Consider the following 19076-nt stretch of genomic DNA (forward strand, 5'->3'; position numbering starts at 1 on the left):
AGTCCCAGAGCAGGATTATCACAAAAATAAACTATTTACACACAGAACTTGGGACATAAAAGATCACTTTGTGAGACTCCTCCTGATTTCCCTCCTTATAATCAGAGAGGGTCCCAAAGTGTGCGAGAGAAAGGGGTGGGGTGGGGTGCTCTGGGAACTAGGCAGGGCTGATTCTGCAGTGTCCCAGATTAAGAAAAGAGGACAGAAGGTTAGGACAATTTCATACCTGAGCAGAAACTCCTGCAGACATTTTCCTCTCTGCTTGTGCAGGTTAGACATTAATTGAAAGCTCTTCCTTTAGCTGCTGGGGAATTGCTGAGAGTGTAGGAGTGGGAAGGGGCTGGGAGAGCTTTTACAAAATGAGTAGACGAATAGAAGCTGAAACCTCAGGCCGGAGTTTTTTGGTTGCTGTTAATCTACAAATTAAACGGAGACAGGGAAATTAATAAGACTCTGGTTTTGTCTCCTGTACACAGCATCTCTTCTTCCTGCCGGTCACAGTGTGATGACATCACATGAGAGGGCGGAGCTTTGCCTCGACCTACACAAGTACACAGCATCTCTTCTTCCTGTCGGTCACAGTGTGATGACATCACACGAGAGGGCGGAGCTTTGCCTCGACTGCTGTGTTTGCTTTGTTCTCTTTGTGCGGCAGCCCTACCAAGGAGCAATTCGGAAGAGGGAGGAAGTGTTTCAGAGCTGTGCAGTTATCCAGTTCCAGGAGGGAGAGATTTGGGCTAGTCCTGGTTTGGGGAATGTACGTCCTAAAGCAGTGTGGGATTTGTAGTCTCTGATCCTTGCCATTGCAGGTCCCGTAGAGTTCCCAGAAATCCAGGGCTAGCTTGAACTCTGTCTTCTGGAACTGGGTAACTTGGTTGCGCTATGAATTTCTTGAGGCACATAGTCCATTTATAAACTCCCCTTCTCCAGTCAATAAATGCAGGAGGGAGAGGTGTTTGGAGTTTTTAGCTAGCAGAGCCTGGGGATCCCATCCAGCTAGATCAGAGATGTTCTGCTGCTGGGTGGGCCTGGGCCAACCCATGGCTATGCCACTAGGTCTATGTCTTTTCCTGCCCTGAGGGAACTGCTCTTGTTTCCCTGCCCTCCTTTGCTCCTGTTTCTCTTTCTGCCCTCCCTTATTCCTGTCTATCTAGTTTCCCTTCCCCAAACCCCCAACCAGCATGCAGCTGTTCTTTGTCCTTTCCTCATCCTATTGCCAGCTCTGCTAGCCAGTGTTAATTATAAGCAAAGCTGTGCAGGATTGCAGCTCTCTGCCTGCTGGCTGTTTCTTCTGCTGTGGCCGCTCTGTCCTCTGCCATGGCTGCTGCTCTGTCCTCTGCCATGGCTGTTTTCTATGCCTCCCACCTCCTCTGCACACAGAACCACAGTTGCTTGCAACAGGCTGACCCTGTCTCATTAAAAATCAATAAAATGAAATGGAAACCAAAAAAAAGGAAAGCCTCCCCCTTCCAAATCACATTAGTAAACTAAAGCTTCAAGGCACATGGACAGTGGCCCATTTACAGGAGCGTACAGTGCCACGCAGGGCTCCGCGAGACGCTTTGTAGGCTCGTGACATCTTTTCCTGGATTCACGCAAGGCTAACGGCAAAGTTGGGACTGGGCTAGAGAGGATTCACCAGGGAGCCCCAAACACAGAGACGCGAACGAGACACAAGCTGTGGCGAGCGACAGCCATCAGGCATGGCCCCCGCCAGTTCGGCCTCTCAGAAACTTAATCCGCTTCCTTCTCCTGCACTTTGCTTTGTCTTTGAAGTCATCCACACCCACCGTGGCAAAAGAAGTTGAGGCGATGGGGGTCAGGTAGCTAGCTCCCAGTTGGAGGCAACATGTTACTTCCGTCTTCGAAGACAAGCTTTGGGCTGAGCGCCGATGCCAGGGAGGGGGGCCCGAGGGGGAGCACCGATGTTGGGGGGGGGGGGGCGCCTGCGTTGCTGTCAATGTTAGGGGGAGTCCGTTGCCATTGAGTCATCTGCCCCATTCTCTCCACCACGCTTCATACCACCCTGACCCCTTTTCTCACCCTTCACCGTGCTTCCATACCACCCTGACCCTCTTTCTCTCCCTTCACCACCCTGACCTCCTTTTTCTTCTTCCACCCCACTGCTAAGCTCCTTTCTCTCTCCATCCAAATCAGCAAGGTCCCGCGATGACTATTTCTGCTGCCTTTGCTCCGGAACAGGTAAGTGACGTTGGAGGGGGGTGGGCCGGCAGACGCAGGGAGTTGCGGCAAGGTCCTGCGATGACTGTGGCTGCTGGTCCACCCCCCTCCGAAGTCACTTACCTCTTCTGGAGCAGAGACGGTAGACGCAGTCATCGCAGGACCTTCCTGCACTTCAGCGCGGCTGCCGACTCTGCTCTGGAATAAGTATGGCAGCTGCGCTGAGGTGCCGTTTAGAGCAGCGAGGGAGGTTCTGGACCCAGCCGGCTGTGCACCTCCTTGGAGCATGCACCCGGGGCGAACTGCCCCCCTTGGTACGCCAATGAGTGTATTCCATGTACAGTATACTATTTATTATTTCTATAGCGCTACCAGATACACGCAGCCCTGTACATTAAACACACAAAAGACGGTCCTTGCTTGAAAGAGCTTACAATCTAATTATCACAGACACACAGGAGAAAGGGTGAATCAATATATGTTCCATGTGTAAATGTTGCTATTTTAACTGTATAATTCCTACACAAGGCTTCTAAAATGGTCTCCCAGAGCTCTCCAGCTTGGAGGCCATATGTGGGAGAAGAGTTATTTTGCATTTTTCCCTTTATACCATTTTGGGCTGCTTTTCTTGGAGTTGGGAAGTGGTATATAAATATTAACAAATGGATACAGTTTGATAAAAGTTGATACAGTCAAAGCACAATTAGTGAGGAAACAGTTCATAGAAAGAGATTATTTATCCCTTATAATAATTTTCAGGGGTGTCAAAGTCCCTCCTCGAGGGCCGCAATCCTGTCGGGTTTTCAGGATTTCCCCAATGAATATGCATGAGATTTATTTGCATGTACTGCTTTCATTGTATGCTAATAGATTTCATGCATATTCATTGGGGAAATCCTGAAAACCCGACTGGATTGCGGCCCTCCAGGAGAGACTTTGAAACCCCTCCATAAAACTAATTGGTAACACTAGATGTACAATTTCATAGTAATAGAAAGCAGGTAAATACCAGCTTGGTCCGTCTAGTCTGCCACTCTGCAGGTTACCTCGTGTATGTCTTTCTTTAAAATTAAGCTATGAATGTATTTCTGGAAGGACAAAGGAGCTTGCAGGGACTGGATGGGCTGTGCTATATTCTCATGCTGCCCTAATTTTTCCCCTTGTCCATACTGCAGAGAGCAGGTATCAAATTCTACTTTACGGAGAGGGTGGTGGATGCCTGGAATGCGCTCCCGAGAGAGGTGGTGGAGAGTAAAACTGTGACTGAGTTCAAAGAAGCGTGGGATGAACACAGAAGATTTAGAATCAGAAAATAATATTAAAGATTGAACTAGGCCAGTTACTGGGCAGACTTGTACGGTCTGTGTCTGTGTATGGCCGTTTGGTGGAGGATGGGCAGGGGAGGGGCCGGGCTTCAATGGCTGGGAGGGTGTAGATGGGCTGGAGTAAGTCTTAACAGAGATTTCGGCAGTTGGAACCCAAGCACAGTACCGGATAAAGCTTTGGCTTCTCGCCCAGAAATAGCTAAGAAGAAAAAAAAAAAAAAAAATTAAATTGAATCAGGTTGGGCAGACTGGATGGACCATTCGGGTCTTTATCTGCCGTCATCTACTATGTTACTATGTTACAAGGAGCGCTGCTGGTTCTGACTCTGACATTTTTGCTGGGAGAGTCAGCTTTTCGAAGAGGTTGGCTGTTGCCACCCCTTGCACCTTTGTTGCAATGCTAGTGGTGAGTCAGAGTTGGGGGAGGGGACGATGGAGCTGGGTCAGAATCCCTGTAAAGCTGAGCTTCACTTTGCCCTGAATGTGCGCTTGGTTGAAAGTCACCTTATCTGGCTGGGTGGAAGCAACACCGGGACCAGAGCCCCGAGATTGTGCGGTCGCCTCCACCCCTCTCTTCTTGAGCCCGCAGCAGCAGCTTCAGAAACAGTCTCCCTCCTCCTGACAAGGTTCAGGTATGGAGCAGAGAGATGACTTTAATGATTAAGCAGCTCCCATTACCGGAAGGATGAGGTACTGGCTGCTGATCTTTAAATGTTGAAATCCAGCTTCTCTGGTTGCATAACCATGCCACGGCGTCCCTGCCGTGATTAGAACCGGCGATCGCTTGCACCCTGCCGGAGAAGGTGAATGTGTTGACTGATTTTCTGTCATTCTGCAGGAAGTCCCCTCCCCTTTTGCTGACATCATTGTCTTCTGCCAAGCCCACCCACAGAAAAATAGAACTGCATCATAGGGGGCGGGACTTTACAGAGAAATTCCCCACTGAAAGACAGCCTGTTGCTGTCATTAAAAAATGAGCATTCCATTCTTAAGGTGGTATGCCCTACATCCTGGAGATCCTGAGAATCCTGCAAATTCTGGTTTTACCATGTTCTGACTTTCAGCCAAGCGCACAATTGGGGCAAAGTGAAACTCAGCTTTACAGGGATTCTGACGCAGCGATCCCATGGAACTCTGCTGCACGACCTTAAAAATCTGCTTACCTCGGGGGTGAAGGGGGGGAGAGAACCGCGAGGTCTGCATTTTACCCCTTCCCGCCAGGAGCTGGGAACATTACGGCCGGATCTAGCTTCAGGTATCATTGCGCTGTCCCATCCGAGATTGGCACCGGCGATCTCACTCTTCAGAGGTTCAGCTCCAAATAAGCGTTTACGGTAGAAGTGAAGTAGAAGCTCCCAGTCAGAGTGACACAAAGAGTTCGGTACCGGTACCGAAAATGAGTTTGAAACCCTGCCATCATTCCAAGTTTTTTTTTATATATATCTTTTATTAATTTTTCAATCTTTTACAAGCATCCACTTGAAACAGTAAATCAGGGTTTAATAAATCTTCAAAGCATTTAAACATCAATTACATGCATTTGAATACAAACTTAAAAACTAAATCTTGTAAAGTTCAAATATTGCAATACTCTTTCTTAGACCTCAATAATACCTAGATGAGGAACAAGAAAGTAAGATAGGGAGATCCAATTTCAAAATAAATACTAAATATTAGGAAAAGGCTTAACGTTACAAAGGTGACTTAAGACCATAGAAAACTATTCTTAGCAATGCGGGAAGAAGCAGAAAAATTGGGGCAAATTTCCTGTTAAATTACCCCTGTAAGTGTCAAATAAAATATGCTGGGATTAAATATGTATTTTTGGATACAAAAAGAGTAATGAATGTATGAACCATGGCTTTAAAGAAAATAGGCTGGATTTATTCACGTTCCAAGTCTTCAATCTTTTTCTAGTGTAGCCAGGGCTGTCTGGAGCTCTTTTATTCATGCACACATGGCAAGCCTAAGGAAGCTCATCACGACTGCTAACGCTCGTGAATGTGTGTCACTTTTCTCAAGAAACCAGGGACAATAGTAAACGCTGAGGTTTCATGAAATCAATTAATCGGTCGTGGGGTTTTCAGGTTGCAGCACTAGGAGACTGCTGTTCGCCCCCCCCCCCCCCCCCCCCCCACACACACACACACCAGAGCCAGGGTTGGAAGATGATGCCACGGCCTTGAAAACATCAACATAATAAGAAAGGATCAATTTTTAAAAAATATTTGAAATTATTGAACAGAAAACCAAAGCACAACATTCAGAAAGAGAGCCCAAGTGGAACTAGGAAAGGCTCCTTTAAGAAACTTTCAGCAGCCCGTGTGTGGTTTGGCAGCTGGAGCCTGTCGTGATCTCACGGCCGTGTCAGTTCGGAGGTTGCAGCACTTTCCAAGTGGCCGAGGTGACTTTATGCAGCCTGCAAAATGAGAGGAGCAAAAAGCCCGGTGTGCTTTAAAGAATTGTGTTTTGCTCTTATTTGCTAGTCCTACTGCGGCATTCCAGCAATCCCACTGCCCTGCATTCCTTTGGAAACGAGTGCTGGGATTTTCCCTGATCTTCCGGTAATGCAGAGAGCAAACCTTTAGCTGTATCCTGAAAATAGTCAGGGCCAGTAGCAGAGAGAGACAAGGAAGAAGAAAGTGTAAAGAGAGAGGCAACCAGGAGAAGAAATAGGGCAGCTCAGCCTACCTAGTTTGTAACTAGCTGATCAGGTTATGCTTGAAAAACAGCTTCAGGTCTGGCAGATCCCCAGCTCAGAATTAGAGCATAATATAAGCTCTCCAAATGCCTTCATTTTGCACTTGCATTGCTTCACTGGGTCCCAGCTTTGGAGCCACCGGAGCCCAGAAAAGCATCCAGATGATAGTTTGGGGCCAGTGGAGGCTAAGACTGAGACTTAGCAGGCGGGGCACGTGGGCTAGCTGAATGGCAGGCAAGGAGAGGCTCCCTTGTTTTCAATCTAGCAGCCTTGGTGTTTCTTTTCTATGGGGAAATTGCTATGAAGCTGTTGCTGGGTCTTTGGTGCCCGAGTTATAGCATTATTTCTCCACGGGTTAAAACCTCTTATCATTTGCTTCTCTGGTTGCGATATTGTCACTCTAAGGCTTAATGGCCGAGACAGGGTGACACTGCGGCTCTTATGGCTGAAGAGCCCCCAAACATCACCACCTGGGACCCGGGTCCCCTCCTCAACATACCTGAAAAAGGGGGCCCCACTGTGCCACTTTGATAAGTGTTTGGGGGCTCCTGACCCTTTTTATTTCAGAGCCCAGGACACTGTCCTCCTCCTCCAACAGAGAAATAAAAACCAAACTAAAGACTGGATGAAACAAGGAAAAGTTTAAGAAACAAATGAGTGCAGTTTTCCAGAATCCATAGTTACAGGTTGAAATAGGTCATCCTTGGCTGCGGATCTTGAAATATTAGATCCAGCTTCTCTGGTTGCAGAACCAGGGTGTAATAAAGTCAAATGTCCATATGATGAGGAAAAGTGAATTCCGAATTGGGATCCGTCAGCGCTAAAATGTCAGAGCCAGACAACCTATCCCTAGCTAAGAGCACAGGCGGGAAACCACGTGACACGATGCAGCCTATCGGCGCGCGTGGAAGCAGGGAATTTCCAAGCTCTTTGTAGAAGACCAATCGCGGGCGGAGGGGGCGGTCTGTAGCTTTAGTTCAATGGCGGAGGCGCAACGAGGAAAGGAAGGAGGGATGTGTGACGTCACAGGCGATGCGTTTAGAACGGCGAGACAAACACATCTGGACGGCGATCTCGCAGCGCTGTCGGGACAAAAAAAGGCCCAAACGACGATCGTGTAGCTACACTTTTGGTCCTTCCTTTAATATTGAAGGTGGTTTTCATAAAAGTGGCCGCTACACGATCGTGGGTGTGTGTGTGTGGGGGGGCTTCTGACAGTGCTGCGGGATCGCCGGAAAACAAACAAAGTGGGTCGATCCTGTAGCACCGACGCAAAAAATAAGAGCGTATTTGGGACAAAAGCCAATCCTATATCACCAAAACGTCGCATTGGAGACACAGGCTGATCCTGTAGCATCAACACACACACACAAGAAAAAAGTCGCGTTTGAGACAGATGCCGGGCTTTGTAAATCCAATGCCAAAAAGTCACTTTGAGATTTACGCCGGGCTTTGTAAATCCAATGCCAAAAAGTCGTATTTGAGATTTACGTCGTGCTCGTATTTGAGATTTACGTCGTGCTCTGTAGCACCAATGCCAAAAAGTCGCATTTCAGACACTCCGATCCTGTAGCACTGTCAGTAAAGACTAGCCACACCCTCTTCTGCTCTCTTGACTAATCGTCAAGTGCCTGTCAGTAGGAAGGGGCTAATACTAAGTCCCGGTCCTCAGTCTGGACTGTATTGGCAGGGGCGTGGCATATCTTTGAGGGTGTGGCTTCACCTCTGTGGCACTATAAAGTCAGGAGAAAAGCACAAGAGAAGTCAGATTAAACAGCAACGATTAACGACGACGAGGAGACCCCAGCGGGCAAAAGCAGGCACGGCAACGCAGGAGCGGCCAAGAAAAACGGGTACAACCGATCCTGTAACACCAACGCATAGGCGCCTGTGGGACGACGACGAATCTTGTAGGACCGACGCCAAACATATATATAATAATAATCGGGCAGGTTTGGGCTGACGACTGACGCCAAACATATATATATATAATAATAATCGGGCAGGTTTGGGCTGACGACTGACGCCAAAAAAAAATATATATAATAATAATCTTGCAGGTTTGGGCCGACGACCGACGCCAAAAAAATATATATTTAATAATAATCGGGCAGGTTTGGGCCGACGCCCGACGCCAAACATATATATATAATAATAATCTTGCAGGTTTGGGCCGACGACCGACGCCAAAAAAATATATATTTAATAATAATCGGGCAGGTTTGGGCCGACGACCGACGCCAAACATATATATATATATATATATATATATATATATATATATATATATAATAATATTCGGGCAGGTTTGCGTCGACGACCGACGCCAAAAAAAAAAAAAATATATATATATATAATAATAATCTTGCAGGTTTGGGCCGACGACCGACGCCAAAAAATATATATATTTAATAATCGGGCAGGTTTGGGCCGACGACCGACGCCAAACATATATATATATATATATATAATAATATTCGGGCAGGTTTGGGCCGACGACCGACGCCAAAAAAAAAAAAATATATATATAATAATAATCGGGCAGGTTTTGGCCGACGACCGACGCCAAAAAAATATATATTTAATAATAATCGGGCAGGTTTGGGCCAACGACCGACGCCAAAAAAATATATATTTAATAATAATCGGGCAGGTTTGGGCCGACGACCGACGCCAAAAAAAATATATATTTAATAATAATCGGGCAGGTTTGGGCCAACGACCGACGCCAAAAAAATATATATTTAATAATAATCGGGCAGGTTTGGGCCGACGACCGACGCCAAAAAAATATATATTTAATAATAATCGGGCAGGTTTGGGCCGACGACCGACGCCAAAAAAATATATATTTAATAATAATCGGGCAGGTTTTGGCCGACGACCGACGCCAAAAAAATATATATTTAATAATAATCGGGCAGGTTTGGGCCAACGACCGACGCCAAAAAAATATATATTTAATAATAATCGGGCAGGTTTGGGCCGACGACCGACGCCAAAAAAAATATATTTAATAATAATCGGGCAGGTTTGGGCCAACGACCGACGCCAAAAAAATATATATTTAATAATAATCGGGCAGGTTTGGGCCGACGACCGACGCCAAAAAAATATATATTTAATAATAATCGGGCAGGTTTTGGCCGACGACCGACGCCAAAAAAATATATATTTAATAATAATCGGGCAGGTTTGGGCCAACGACCGACGCCAAAAAAATATATATTTAATAATAATCGGGCAGGTTTGGGCCGACGACCGACGCCAAAAAAAATATATTTAATAATAATCGGGCAGGTTTGGGCCGACGACCGACGCCAAAAAAAATATATTTAATAATAATCGGGCAGGTTTGGGCCGACGACCGACGCCAAAAAAATATATATTTAATAATAATCGGGCAGGTTTGGGCCGACGACCGACGCCAAAAAAATATATATTTAATAATAATCGGGCAGGTTTGGGCCAACGACCGATGAAGTAGCACCTGGGTGTATTTGGGGCAACGACTAATCCGGCCGGTTTCTTCTCAGTTCCCTGCACTAGGTGACCCTTTGCATCGCTGCTGCCATGTGGTTCACGGGGAGATGCAGCTCCAGCCCAGGGGGCTTTCCCCTGATTTCTGGCGCTCTCATCGTCCTTGTCTACACCTCTTACTGCTCTTCCGCTGGTAAGTGTGTGTGTGTGTGTGTAGGGGATACCGATTGCAGTGGTCCCGGGAGATCTGGCGCCCAGACTGTAGCGATCCCAGTGCATTCCTTTTTGCTCTGCAAATAGGCTCCGCCTCTGTAGGTTGGCCACGCCTCCTTTTGCTCTCTTGACAGCTAGAGCAAGCCCTGTCAATGGAAAATGTTCTTACTTCAGAGACGCTAAATATAATTTAAAGTTAAACATGCAGGCAGATAATATCTCCTCTGTCCTAACTGCTATTTTTTTTAAATATAAATCTACTCTTTCTCCTTTCCACCTTCATGCATGCACCAGAAACAGATTTCGCAAGATATGTTTCTATCCAAACTAGACTAAACCTCTACTTTTACATGAGTGGCCAAGCTGCCTCCTTTCAGTTTTCTCCAATGAAATTATTTCAGCCCTACCTCCAATAGCTGAAAGAGCCCTAAGCTTCTCAATGCCAGGCTCAGATCTCTTGATAACAGCTGAATGATTTCACTTATTTGATTGTAAGCTATTGCAACCTTCCAACTAGATGTGAAACTAGCTTATCGCTAGAATTGCTAATGTGAGTTATAATTCCCTGTTCTGTATAGTGTTGTTACTTACTTGTAACATAGGTTCTCCGTGGACAGCAGGATAGTCAGCCACATATGTGGCTGACTCATCCTGCTTGTCCTAGAACTCCAATTTAGGATAAACGACTGTTAGACCCTCTCCACTATAGCTGGTTTTGCCTAATTGCCTGTATCTTGTTTGTCTAATTACTGTGAATGTTGCCTTGTAACCCATTCTGAGCTCTCTGGGGAGAACAGGATATCGAGTTAAATATGTTCATACAATGATTTTGTAGGAGAACAAACAAATTTCAATAGAAAAGCTTAGACAATGTATAGAAATACATAATATACACTTATCTCTAACTAAAACCAGGTGTAGGTTGAACAGGACGGAGTCTGGTTGGCTTGGGAATTCTTATTAATACCACTCTGATTCTCTTCCTCCAAACACTCCCATCGGATACATCAGTCCTTCTGATGTATCAGAGCTACGTAATCGACTTATTTTATTAAAGTTTGATATCTCGGGTGCCTTTGACGCTGTATACCAGCGTCTCTCAAGCTTTTTTTTACCTCCGGTACACAGATGTTTCTTACGGCATGTTATAATTGAAATGATAAAATTGCAAAAACAAAATTAAATCAGTTCTTTATTTAAAAATAACTCAGGGCATTCGTGGCACAGAGGTTAGAGCTACAGCCTCAGCACCCTCAGGCTGTGGGTTCAAATCCTATGCTATTCCTTGTGACCCTGCACAAGTCACTTAATAATAATAATAATAACTTTATTCTTGTATACCGCATTACCATGGAAGTTCTATGTGGTTAACAGATGAAGAGACTGTACATTTACAGCGAAGTTACAATTTTGTTAATGTTACATTTACATTTTAGACGTTAACTTTACGGTGAAGTTAATCCCCCATTGCCCCCCAGTACATTAGATTGTGATCCCACCAGGATAGATAGGGAAAAATACTTGAGTACCTGAATAAATTCATGTAAACTGTTCTGAGAAAATTGAATAAATAAAGAATCGCCACTCACTTGTAAAGCACCCACGCCTGAGAAACTCTCTAACCCCTACTTGTCCTGTTTGTCTGTTTAATTAAATTGTAAGCTCTATTGAGCAGGGACTGTCTCTTGAATAGTTTAATCTACAGCGCTGGTACATATAACAATGCTATAGAAATAAGACAATAGAGGAACAACTATGTCAATGGGATAACCTATGCAATACAGTATTAAACAAATTGGCCCCTATAATAACAAAAACATGATTTTTTTCTGTTTCGGCCCCCCAAATCTGGAACTTACTTCCAATTAACATAAGAGAGGAAAAACTTTTGAATAAATTTAAAAGTCTTCTAAAGAGCTGGCTTTTTAAAGATGCTTTTCAATAAACCGGCATTATTATATTTTGGGGACAGGATGTGGAGGCTCATTATCATATGTAGAACTAGTTCGTTGAAATATATGGGTTCTTGTGTGTACTAACCTAGTCCTGATTTTATTTGCAGTTTTATTTTTTAATATTGTATTTTATACTAGTAGTATTTTATGTGATGGATGTAGATTTTATTATTTTTATTTGACTTGTTATTTATTGTAAATCGCATTGAAATATGATTTTGCGATCAAATCAAAGAATTTATTAAACTTGAAACTTGGAAAAAGTGCTAGTATTATCAAGGCCAGAGCTTAGACGTCTACCCAGCACTGCACTTATTTCCCAGTTACACCACTAAGTTTTCCCAATTACACCACTAAGCTTTTAATCCTCTTTCTGTATGGGAACAAGCTTCTCTTTGGCATGAATATTGGGAACCTTCAAAATCTGGCGTGCTAGGGAAGTGTCTGTTGCCAGTTTCTAAATCTGGGTCTGGCAGGACCTAGGTGAAGAATAAGGTGCGAATGGGGAAATCCCAAATCCCTCCAGTGAAGAGACCTGGACTGAGATAGGTGTGATGTAAAAGTAGACTGACTGGCACTGCCCTGAATTCAAATAGCAAGGCTGGGACCTGTTCTGGTTGAAGATGCCCCCAACACACACTAAAGTGGGAGCAATACTGACACAGAAGTCACTGCTTGCCCTGGGCTCAGTAGCATGGAATGTTGCTACTCTTTGGGTTTTTGCCAGGTACTTGTGACCTGGATTGGCAACTGTGGAAACAGGATACTGGGAGAGATGGACCACTAGTCTGACCTAGTATGACTATTCTTATACAATATGCTTAAAAATAAGGACAAACTAGCCACTGTTATCCAGCGGGAGGTGCTGTTACACTATCCCATTTGCAATAGTGAGGGGAAGACAAACGCTGTAGGATTTCAAAAGAATGTATCTGTCCCTGGCAATTGAAACACAGTGCTGAAGCATCAGCCCCCTCTCCCCAGTTGGAGGACTTCTGCTCAGGGGGTGTTTGTGGGAAGACTGGAGGGGGGTTGGCTGGGGGGTGGTAGGCTGGTTCACTTTTATCACGGTTTGTCAAACACCACACCACACTCACCACACCACACCACACCACACCACCAACACACACACCACACCACACCACACCACTAACACACACACCACACCACACCACACCACCCTACCGAGGTACCACCCTGCAATAACTCACCAACTCAGAGTACATTTCTCCTTTTCTTTCTCAGATGCAGCGAACCATACATACCGTAATTTTGAACAGTTTGAGGGTGGACATGTGCAGTGTCAGATCCCAGATCTCCGCTTCCCTCTGTCTGTCTGGTTTAAAGGCAGAAAGTCCACAGACTTTATTGAGATTGCAAATTTTCAGAAGAAAAACCTGTCTCGTAAGAATATCAACTTTGATAATAATGAGACCATGTATATCAACAACCTGCATCTCGCTGATGGGGGCAATTACAGGGTCCTTGTTCATGACCCAGAGAAGATTCTGGTTGAGCTGGATGTGGACGTCAAAGCAAGTGAGACATACAGATTGTTTAGACAATGGTATAAGTAACTTGATATAAATCTAAGAAGTGTTGGCTTCCATTAGTGAATGCTTAAAATGTTAAAGACATCAATGTTGACTTTGTGAATCTTTCAGAAGGGGAAAGCCTCGTTATTTGGGAGATGGATTATGATGGTATTCTTAAAAATCTTAAGATCAAATCGGAGCAATCTGGTAGCCATCCCGTCTACTCAGGATACTCATTGGACTAAGTGAGAGTCAGATCTTTCAGTAGTGCCCACCCCCACCTTCACCCCCATGTTATGGAACAGAGTCCCCTGGAGATCCTAAAGTATAGGAAGCAGATTTGGGACCTTCCTGTTTCCAAAAAGGGCTGCAGAATTCTCTGAAATGGTGGGATGGTTTGCTTATGGACAGATTGTTGTAAACTGCTTTGAACAACTGTCCTGACGCAGCCAGTATAAAACATAGTGTTACTTCCTGCTCCAGTTTAAGCTTCAATGGTGTTAAGTCCCATTTCTGGTCTACACAGTCATTTTCAGTTTGGGGGTCTGTTAACCAAGACTTAATATTGGTGAACGGTCTGTCTGATCTCTCAAGAGTTTTTGTCTGCCAAATCTAACTCAGTTAAAAAATTTTTCAGGGCCTTCCTTGGAGAAATCCACCAGCAGCTACCCTTGGACAAGCACTGATCCTTCTTCAGCTTTCAGTAAGTAGCCTTTGGACAGGAGTTGCCTCTGGGGAAATCGGAGGAATATGGGACCCTACACAGAGACTCACTGCAGACTCCCCCAGTTGTCTATACATGTTATACCATTGTCCCAAAAATTGACTGGTCACTCTTGGCCACTCTAATCTTAGAACTTTTCCCTATTGAGTCCAGCATCGCCTCCTTACTTCCCTCCACTCCCTTCCCCCACTGCAGACACTACAAATTTAGCATGATGTTTTGGTTGCCAGCAGTGCCATCAAGCACTGCCAAGTTTATCTGGCAAGCCCTGCGGTCCTTCCTACTTCCTTCTGTTATATAGACAAGATGCAGCAGTGGGGTGGGGCTAGAGGGAATAACTTGGAGCAGTTGAAAGGAACCTGATGTATGGCATACCAGCAAACACTGCAAGCTTGTAGGGTGTGTGTGTGTGTGTGGTGGTGGTGGAGGTCAGAGAGAGACCATGTCAAACAAGTTCCTGGAGGAAAAGTCAATAGTCTGTATTGAGAAAGACCCAGGGGAAGCCAATGCTTACCCTGAATCAGTAGCATGAAATATTGTTACTCCTTGGGTCTTGGCCAGGTACTAGGGACCAATATTGGCCATCGTAAGAATGGGCTTCTGGGCTTGATGGGCCTTTGGTCTGACCTACTTAGGTTATTCTAATGTTCTTATGGTATGAGAGAGGAAGGAGAGAGGTCTCTGAAGGGGATGAGCGAGGATGGAATGGAGTATTTATGATCAACATGAGGCAACAGAAAATGGCGTAAAAGATAAGAGACAAAATGACCTGGATATGGTAATGCTGGGGATGATGAGGGAATGAGAAGCAGTGGAGAATAGATAAGGGCTGAGAGTGAGTACAGAAGATGGAAATGGGACTATGGAGTGAGTGAAAGGTAGAGCAAACGGAGAGGAGAAGACAGAAAGGGCAATGATTGCTGGAAAGGGAATAAAAGGGAGATGAGAGAAGGGTAGAAGTATAAGGCCTTGACTTCCATTTGTGAATGCAATGCATAAAATGTAAAATATCAATGATTTTATGAATCTTGGCAGAAGGGAAAGCCTCGTTATTTGGGAGGTGAATTAGGATGGTATTGTCTGTTAAGAATTTCAGATCAAGTCAGAGCACCTTGATATCGATCCCCTCTAGTCAGGATATTCATTGGACTAACTGAGAGTCAGAACTTGCAGTAACCCTCCCCCCCCTCATGAGAGAGGTTTGCATATAATAGAAGTGATAGGCATGCAAATCTGCTCCATGCATATTCATTAGGACTATCTTGAAAACCCGATTGGCCTGGTGGTCCTCCAGAACAGGGTTGGGAACCACTCTTCATTTAAACTTCATTTTCACCTGTGGACATTTTTTTCTATCAGTTCCTTCTACTCTGCTGTTCCTGTAGTGTGTGTCTGTTTCCTCGGAGTGTTTTGTTCTTCTGTTTTTCTTCTGGTAAGGGGGATAGCTCCGTTCTTGGGGGAATACGGAATTTATGATGTAGAACTGGAGTGGAGGGAAATGCAGAGAGCAAGGATAAGGAGAGTAGCTGGAGGGAGGTTCTCTGGAACCAGTGCATAAAATTGGTTTTGGGTCTGGGCCTAACTTTATTCGATTTATCTTTTCAGCTTCCACCGATTTTGATGGACATCATGGAGAAGTCAATGGTCACCACCATTTTGGGTTGATCGCCATTGCTGTGCTCTTTGTATCATTTCTTGTTGCTGCTTTGAGTTTCTGTATCAGAAGAAAATGCAAGAGTAGGCCTCCCCAGAATGAAGGGACCCCACAACCCTTGCTTCAGAACAGAGATGGTAGTAGAGGGGTTCCCCTACCAGAGTCTCAGGCAGAAAGTGAAAGGACATCTCTAGTGACCAAAACCCTATCTGAAGTAATCACTTGCTGATGACAATGAGATGGATAACCTGGACATATAGATGGATACACTGGACATACTGGCCTCACTTGTGTATGCTGGACACTACAGATATTTTTAACATATTTTCCCATAGTTGTACCTTCCTGTCTGTGAACACATGTATCCTTTGAAATGCTAACCCAGCTGGCCTTTGCTGCAAAATTCCTGTCTCCATTCCCTGCTGGGAGGATATTTCTCCAAGGTTCTGCTGAGCTGTTATCAGTGCTGTATGACTTCACATATGCCAGGCACCCTGAAAAGCCATAAAACGTTTATAACAAGCAACAATCCCTGCAGGATGACGGGGGCATAGAAAGATGAGTGAGCTTGGTACCAAGAACCAGATTGGACATTTGCTGCCTGTCTCTGAAGCAAGTTATGGGAACCAAGAACAGCTGGGGTGTTGAAAGGTCACCCTTGCCAACTTTCTGCATACAAGGGCGCCATCCTGAAGATGTACAGCGGTGTAAAACCACAAATTAGCATCTGCAAGGTGATAAGGATCTCAGAGCTGGAGGAAGAAAGTTCACGAAGAATTCTCTGTTTCTGCTCAGGCCCCCTCCTGGGGGGGGGAAGTGAGCGAGGCGTAAACTGGGTGGATTAATAGTTAGGTGTACATTTTTGTACCAATAGGGAAGTACATGACCAGAGTTCGGGGATGTGCTTTTTTGGAACGAAGGAAGAATTTCTCTGTATAAAAAAAAAACGTGCATCACAGGTAGAACCAGAGAGATTCACTTGCTTATGCTGCGGGGAAGTGCTAGCCCCCTGCTAAGCATATGAGTGTAAATTCTACTCTCCATTGCATATTCTGAACTGACAATATATTTCTTTCTGCTATGCCTTTGCTGCTGCAATTTTGTAAGTCTTTATACTAACAATAAAAATATTGTCTGTTTTGGAAAATACAATGCCGTCTTGTAGTCATTCCAATGAGGTAAAATAAGTGGCTTTACTTCAACATGAAGAGAAAAGTCTCCCTCCCCTTTGTTGATTTCATCTAGGGGTCTCAGGGCACTGGTCTTTGACCTAAGGACCGCTGCGGGAGCGGACTGCTGGGCATGATGGACCATTGGTGTGACCCAGCAGCAGCAATTCTTATGTTCTTATAAGGTTATCATATGGCTCCAGAAAAAGGAGGATGGATTAAGACAACCAAGTTTTACCTCCACTGAACGCAAATGAAGTAAGAGGGTTACCAAATTTTGTGTTGCAAACCCCCAGGCACGTAGGCCAGCCCCGCCCCCCACAAAGCTTCCTCTCTTTTTACCTGACGAGCTCTGCTGCATCTGGAGGGCCTCAAGCATGCACTGATGTGTTTGACATCATCCACGCATACTCAGAGGCTCTTCAGATGTGACCGGAGCTCGGGGATTTCCGAAATCCGGCCTTGGAAAGTCCATCCAGGCACCTGGACTGTCCTCTAAAAAGAGGAAATGTCCAGGTTTTCCCGGATGTCTGGTAACCTAAGAAGGACAGATAGTGACAACTGGGCTTGACCTCCACTGAAAGCAATGGAAGTAAAACCCAGTTATCTTGATCCATCCTTCTTTTTCTGGAGCCTTATGGTAACCCTTCTCCTTTGTCAAATCTCCCACAGCTGTCTCCTCTTCAAGCTGAAGAGCCCAGCCACTCTGCTCTTTCTGCACATGGGAGTCATGGAGTGATACAGAAGCATTATCTGTTTTTATTCTCTAGCTGTTCCTCATAATTCTTAAAAAAAAAAAAATTTGTACCATGGTTTTAACTTACTTGTTTGTGTACTGGCACCTTTTATTTAATAATCGTTAAGTGTAAAGCACTTTTTTGCATTGGCCCCACTGCCAGGGCGGTGTAATGTGGGAATTCTGCCTTTCCCTCCCCCTACAAAATCACTCAGGACCTATAAAGCAATTCTACCAGGGGATCAAACATGGAACTTCCTATTGAAAAGCTGTTCATGCCTTTTTCAGTTCACAGTTCAGGAAGATTCTTAGGCATTTGGGATTCTGTCCTTCAGCCAGAAGTTGTACTGTATAATTCGGTGTCTTGCCAACTTTGCAAGTCAGCAACACACTACATTGGGGTCCACGGCTCAAGGGCACCAGGAAGTGCATGGACATTGCCATGATGACATCACGCGCATGCCTCTAGACGGGGCCCTGAGATGCCATTGGGGGGTGCTGAAAAAAAAAAAAAAAAAAATCACGGAGAGGAGAGACGCTGGCGGCAGCTGGTTGCCTACAGGATGTGCCTCTCACCGCGAGAAGCACATCCTGTAGGCAGTCAGCTTCTCCTCCCCGGCATCTGATGACCCACCTGGAATCTCGTGTGGCACACAGTTTGCGATGCACTGGTATAATTCATACCCTTGGGGGACCTTCTCAACAGCTTTGAGTATTCTGGGTTCATTTATATGTGCTAATTTTTGGAAATGGGGGGGAGGCGCAATTTTTGTTCCCTTTCAGCTAATACAGGTACTTTGTGTTAGGATTATAAGAGTACAAATTATCTCTGAATTCTTGGTATTATCTATGTCTGATTTTAGGGTGGGGGTTGGGTTTATATTTATATTGTATAACTGGTTTTTATCATGGGTCATTCTGAGTTTTGTGTTTCATTTATTGGTTGTTACTGCAATTTGTTCAATACAATATTATCCATTCCTTTCTTAAAATGTTTAGTACTGTTTTAACTCACTTTTGCACTGAAACCTTATATTAAATAGGTACCAAACTTATTGCACTTTATTGAATCAGTCCCTGCCTTATAACTTCTGTCAGGCAGGGATGCAGCTTCCTCTGAGCTTCAGCTCTATGAACTAAGATTTTTATGTTTATATAACAATTTCTTTAATGTACTTTAAATCTAGGAGGTTTTTAACCTTTCTGTATATGTTATAGACTAGCTGATGCCCCGGCGTTGCACGGGTATTTAATTATAGCAATAACATAGATCTTAATAAAATATTTTGTGTTTAACATTTTTAAAGATAAACAGCTGTTTTATTTTGATAGTCTAATGTAATAAGTAACCCAGAAGGGCAAAAACCTCCCCAAAAAACCCAAATTGGTGTTACAAAAGTTGC

The 19076-nt window shown here is 44.6% G+C and overlaps 2 protein-coding genes across 2 annotated transcripts in view; one reads left to right on the top strand and one right to left on the bottom strand.

The window, feature by feature from the left end:
- Positions 1–507, bottom strand: part of LOC117354951 (oocyte zinc finger protein XlCOF6-like) — a 29669-nt gene extending 29162 nt beyond the window's left edge. The window contains exon 1 of the mRNA XM_033932910.1: positions 227–507. The gene's annotated coding sequence lies outside the window, so the exon portion shown is untranslated. The remainder of the gene's footprint in view (positions 1–226) is intronic.
- Positions 508–7947: 7440 nt separating this feature from the next.
- On the top strand, positions 7948–15997 carry LOC117354952. The gene is made up of 5 exons (XM_033932912.1): positions 7948–8060; positions 9744–9880; positions 13101–13394; positions 14028–14093; positions 15720–15997. Exons 2-5 carry the CDS (start codon positions 9781–9783, stop codon positions 15995–15997), a joined length of 738 nt encoding a protein of 245 aa, XP_033788803.1. The 5' UTR covers positions 7948–8060; positions 9744–9780.
- The last annotated feature ends 3079 nt before the right edge of the window (positions 15998–19076 follow it).

This window comes from Geotrypetes seraphini, chromosome 2 (genome assembly GCF_902459505.1).
Source record: "Geotrypetes seraphini chromosome 2, aGeoSer1.1, whole genome shotgun sequence".
In the NCBI taxonomy this organism is placed as follows: domain Eukaryota; kingdom Metazoa; phylum Chordata; class Amphibia; order Gymnophiona; family Dermophiidae; genus Geotrypetes; species Geotrypetes seraphini.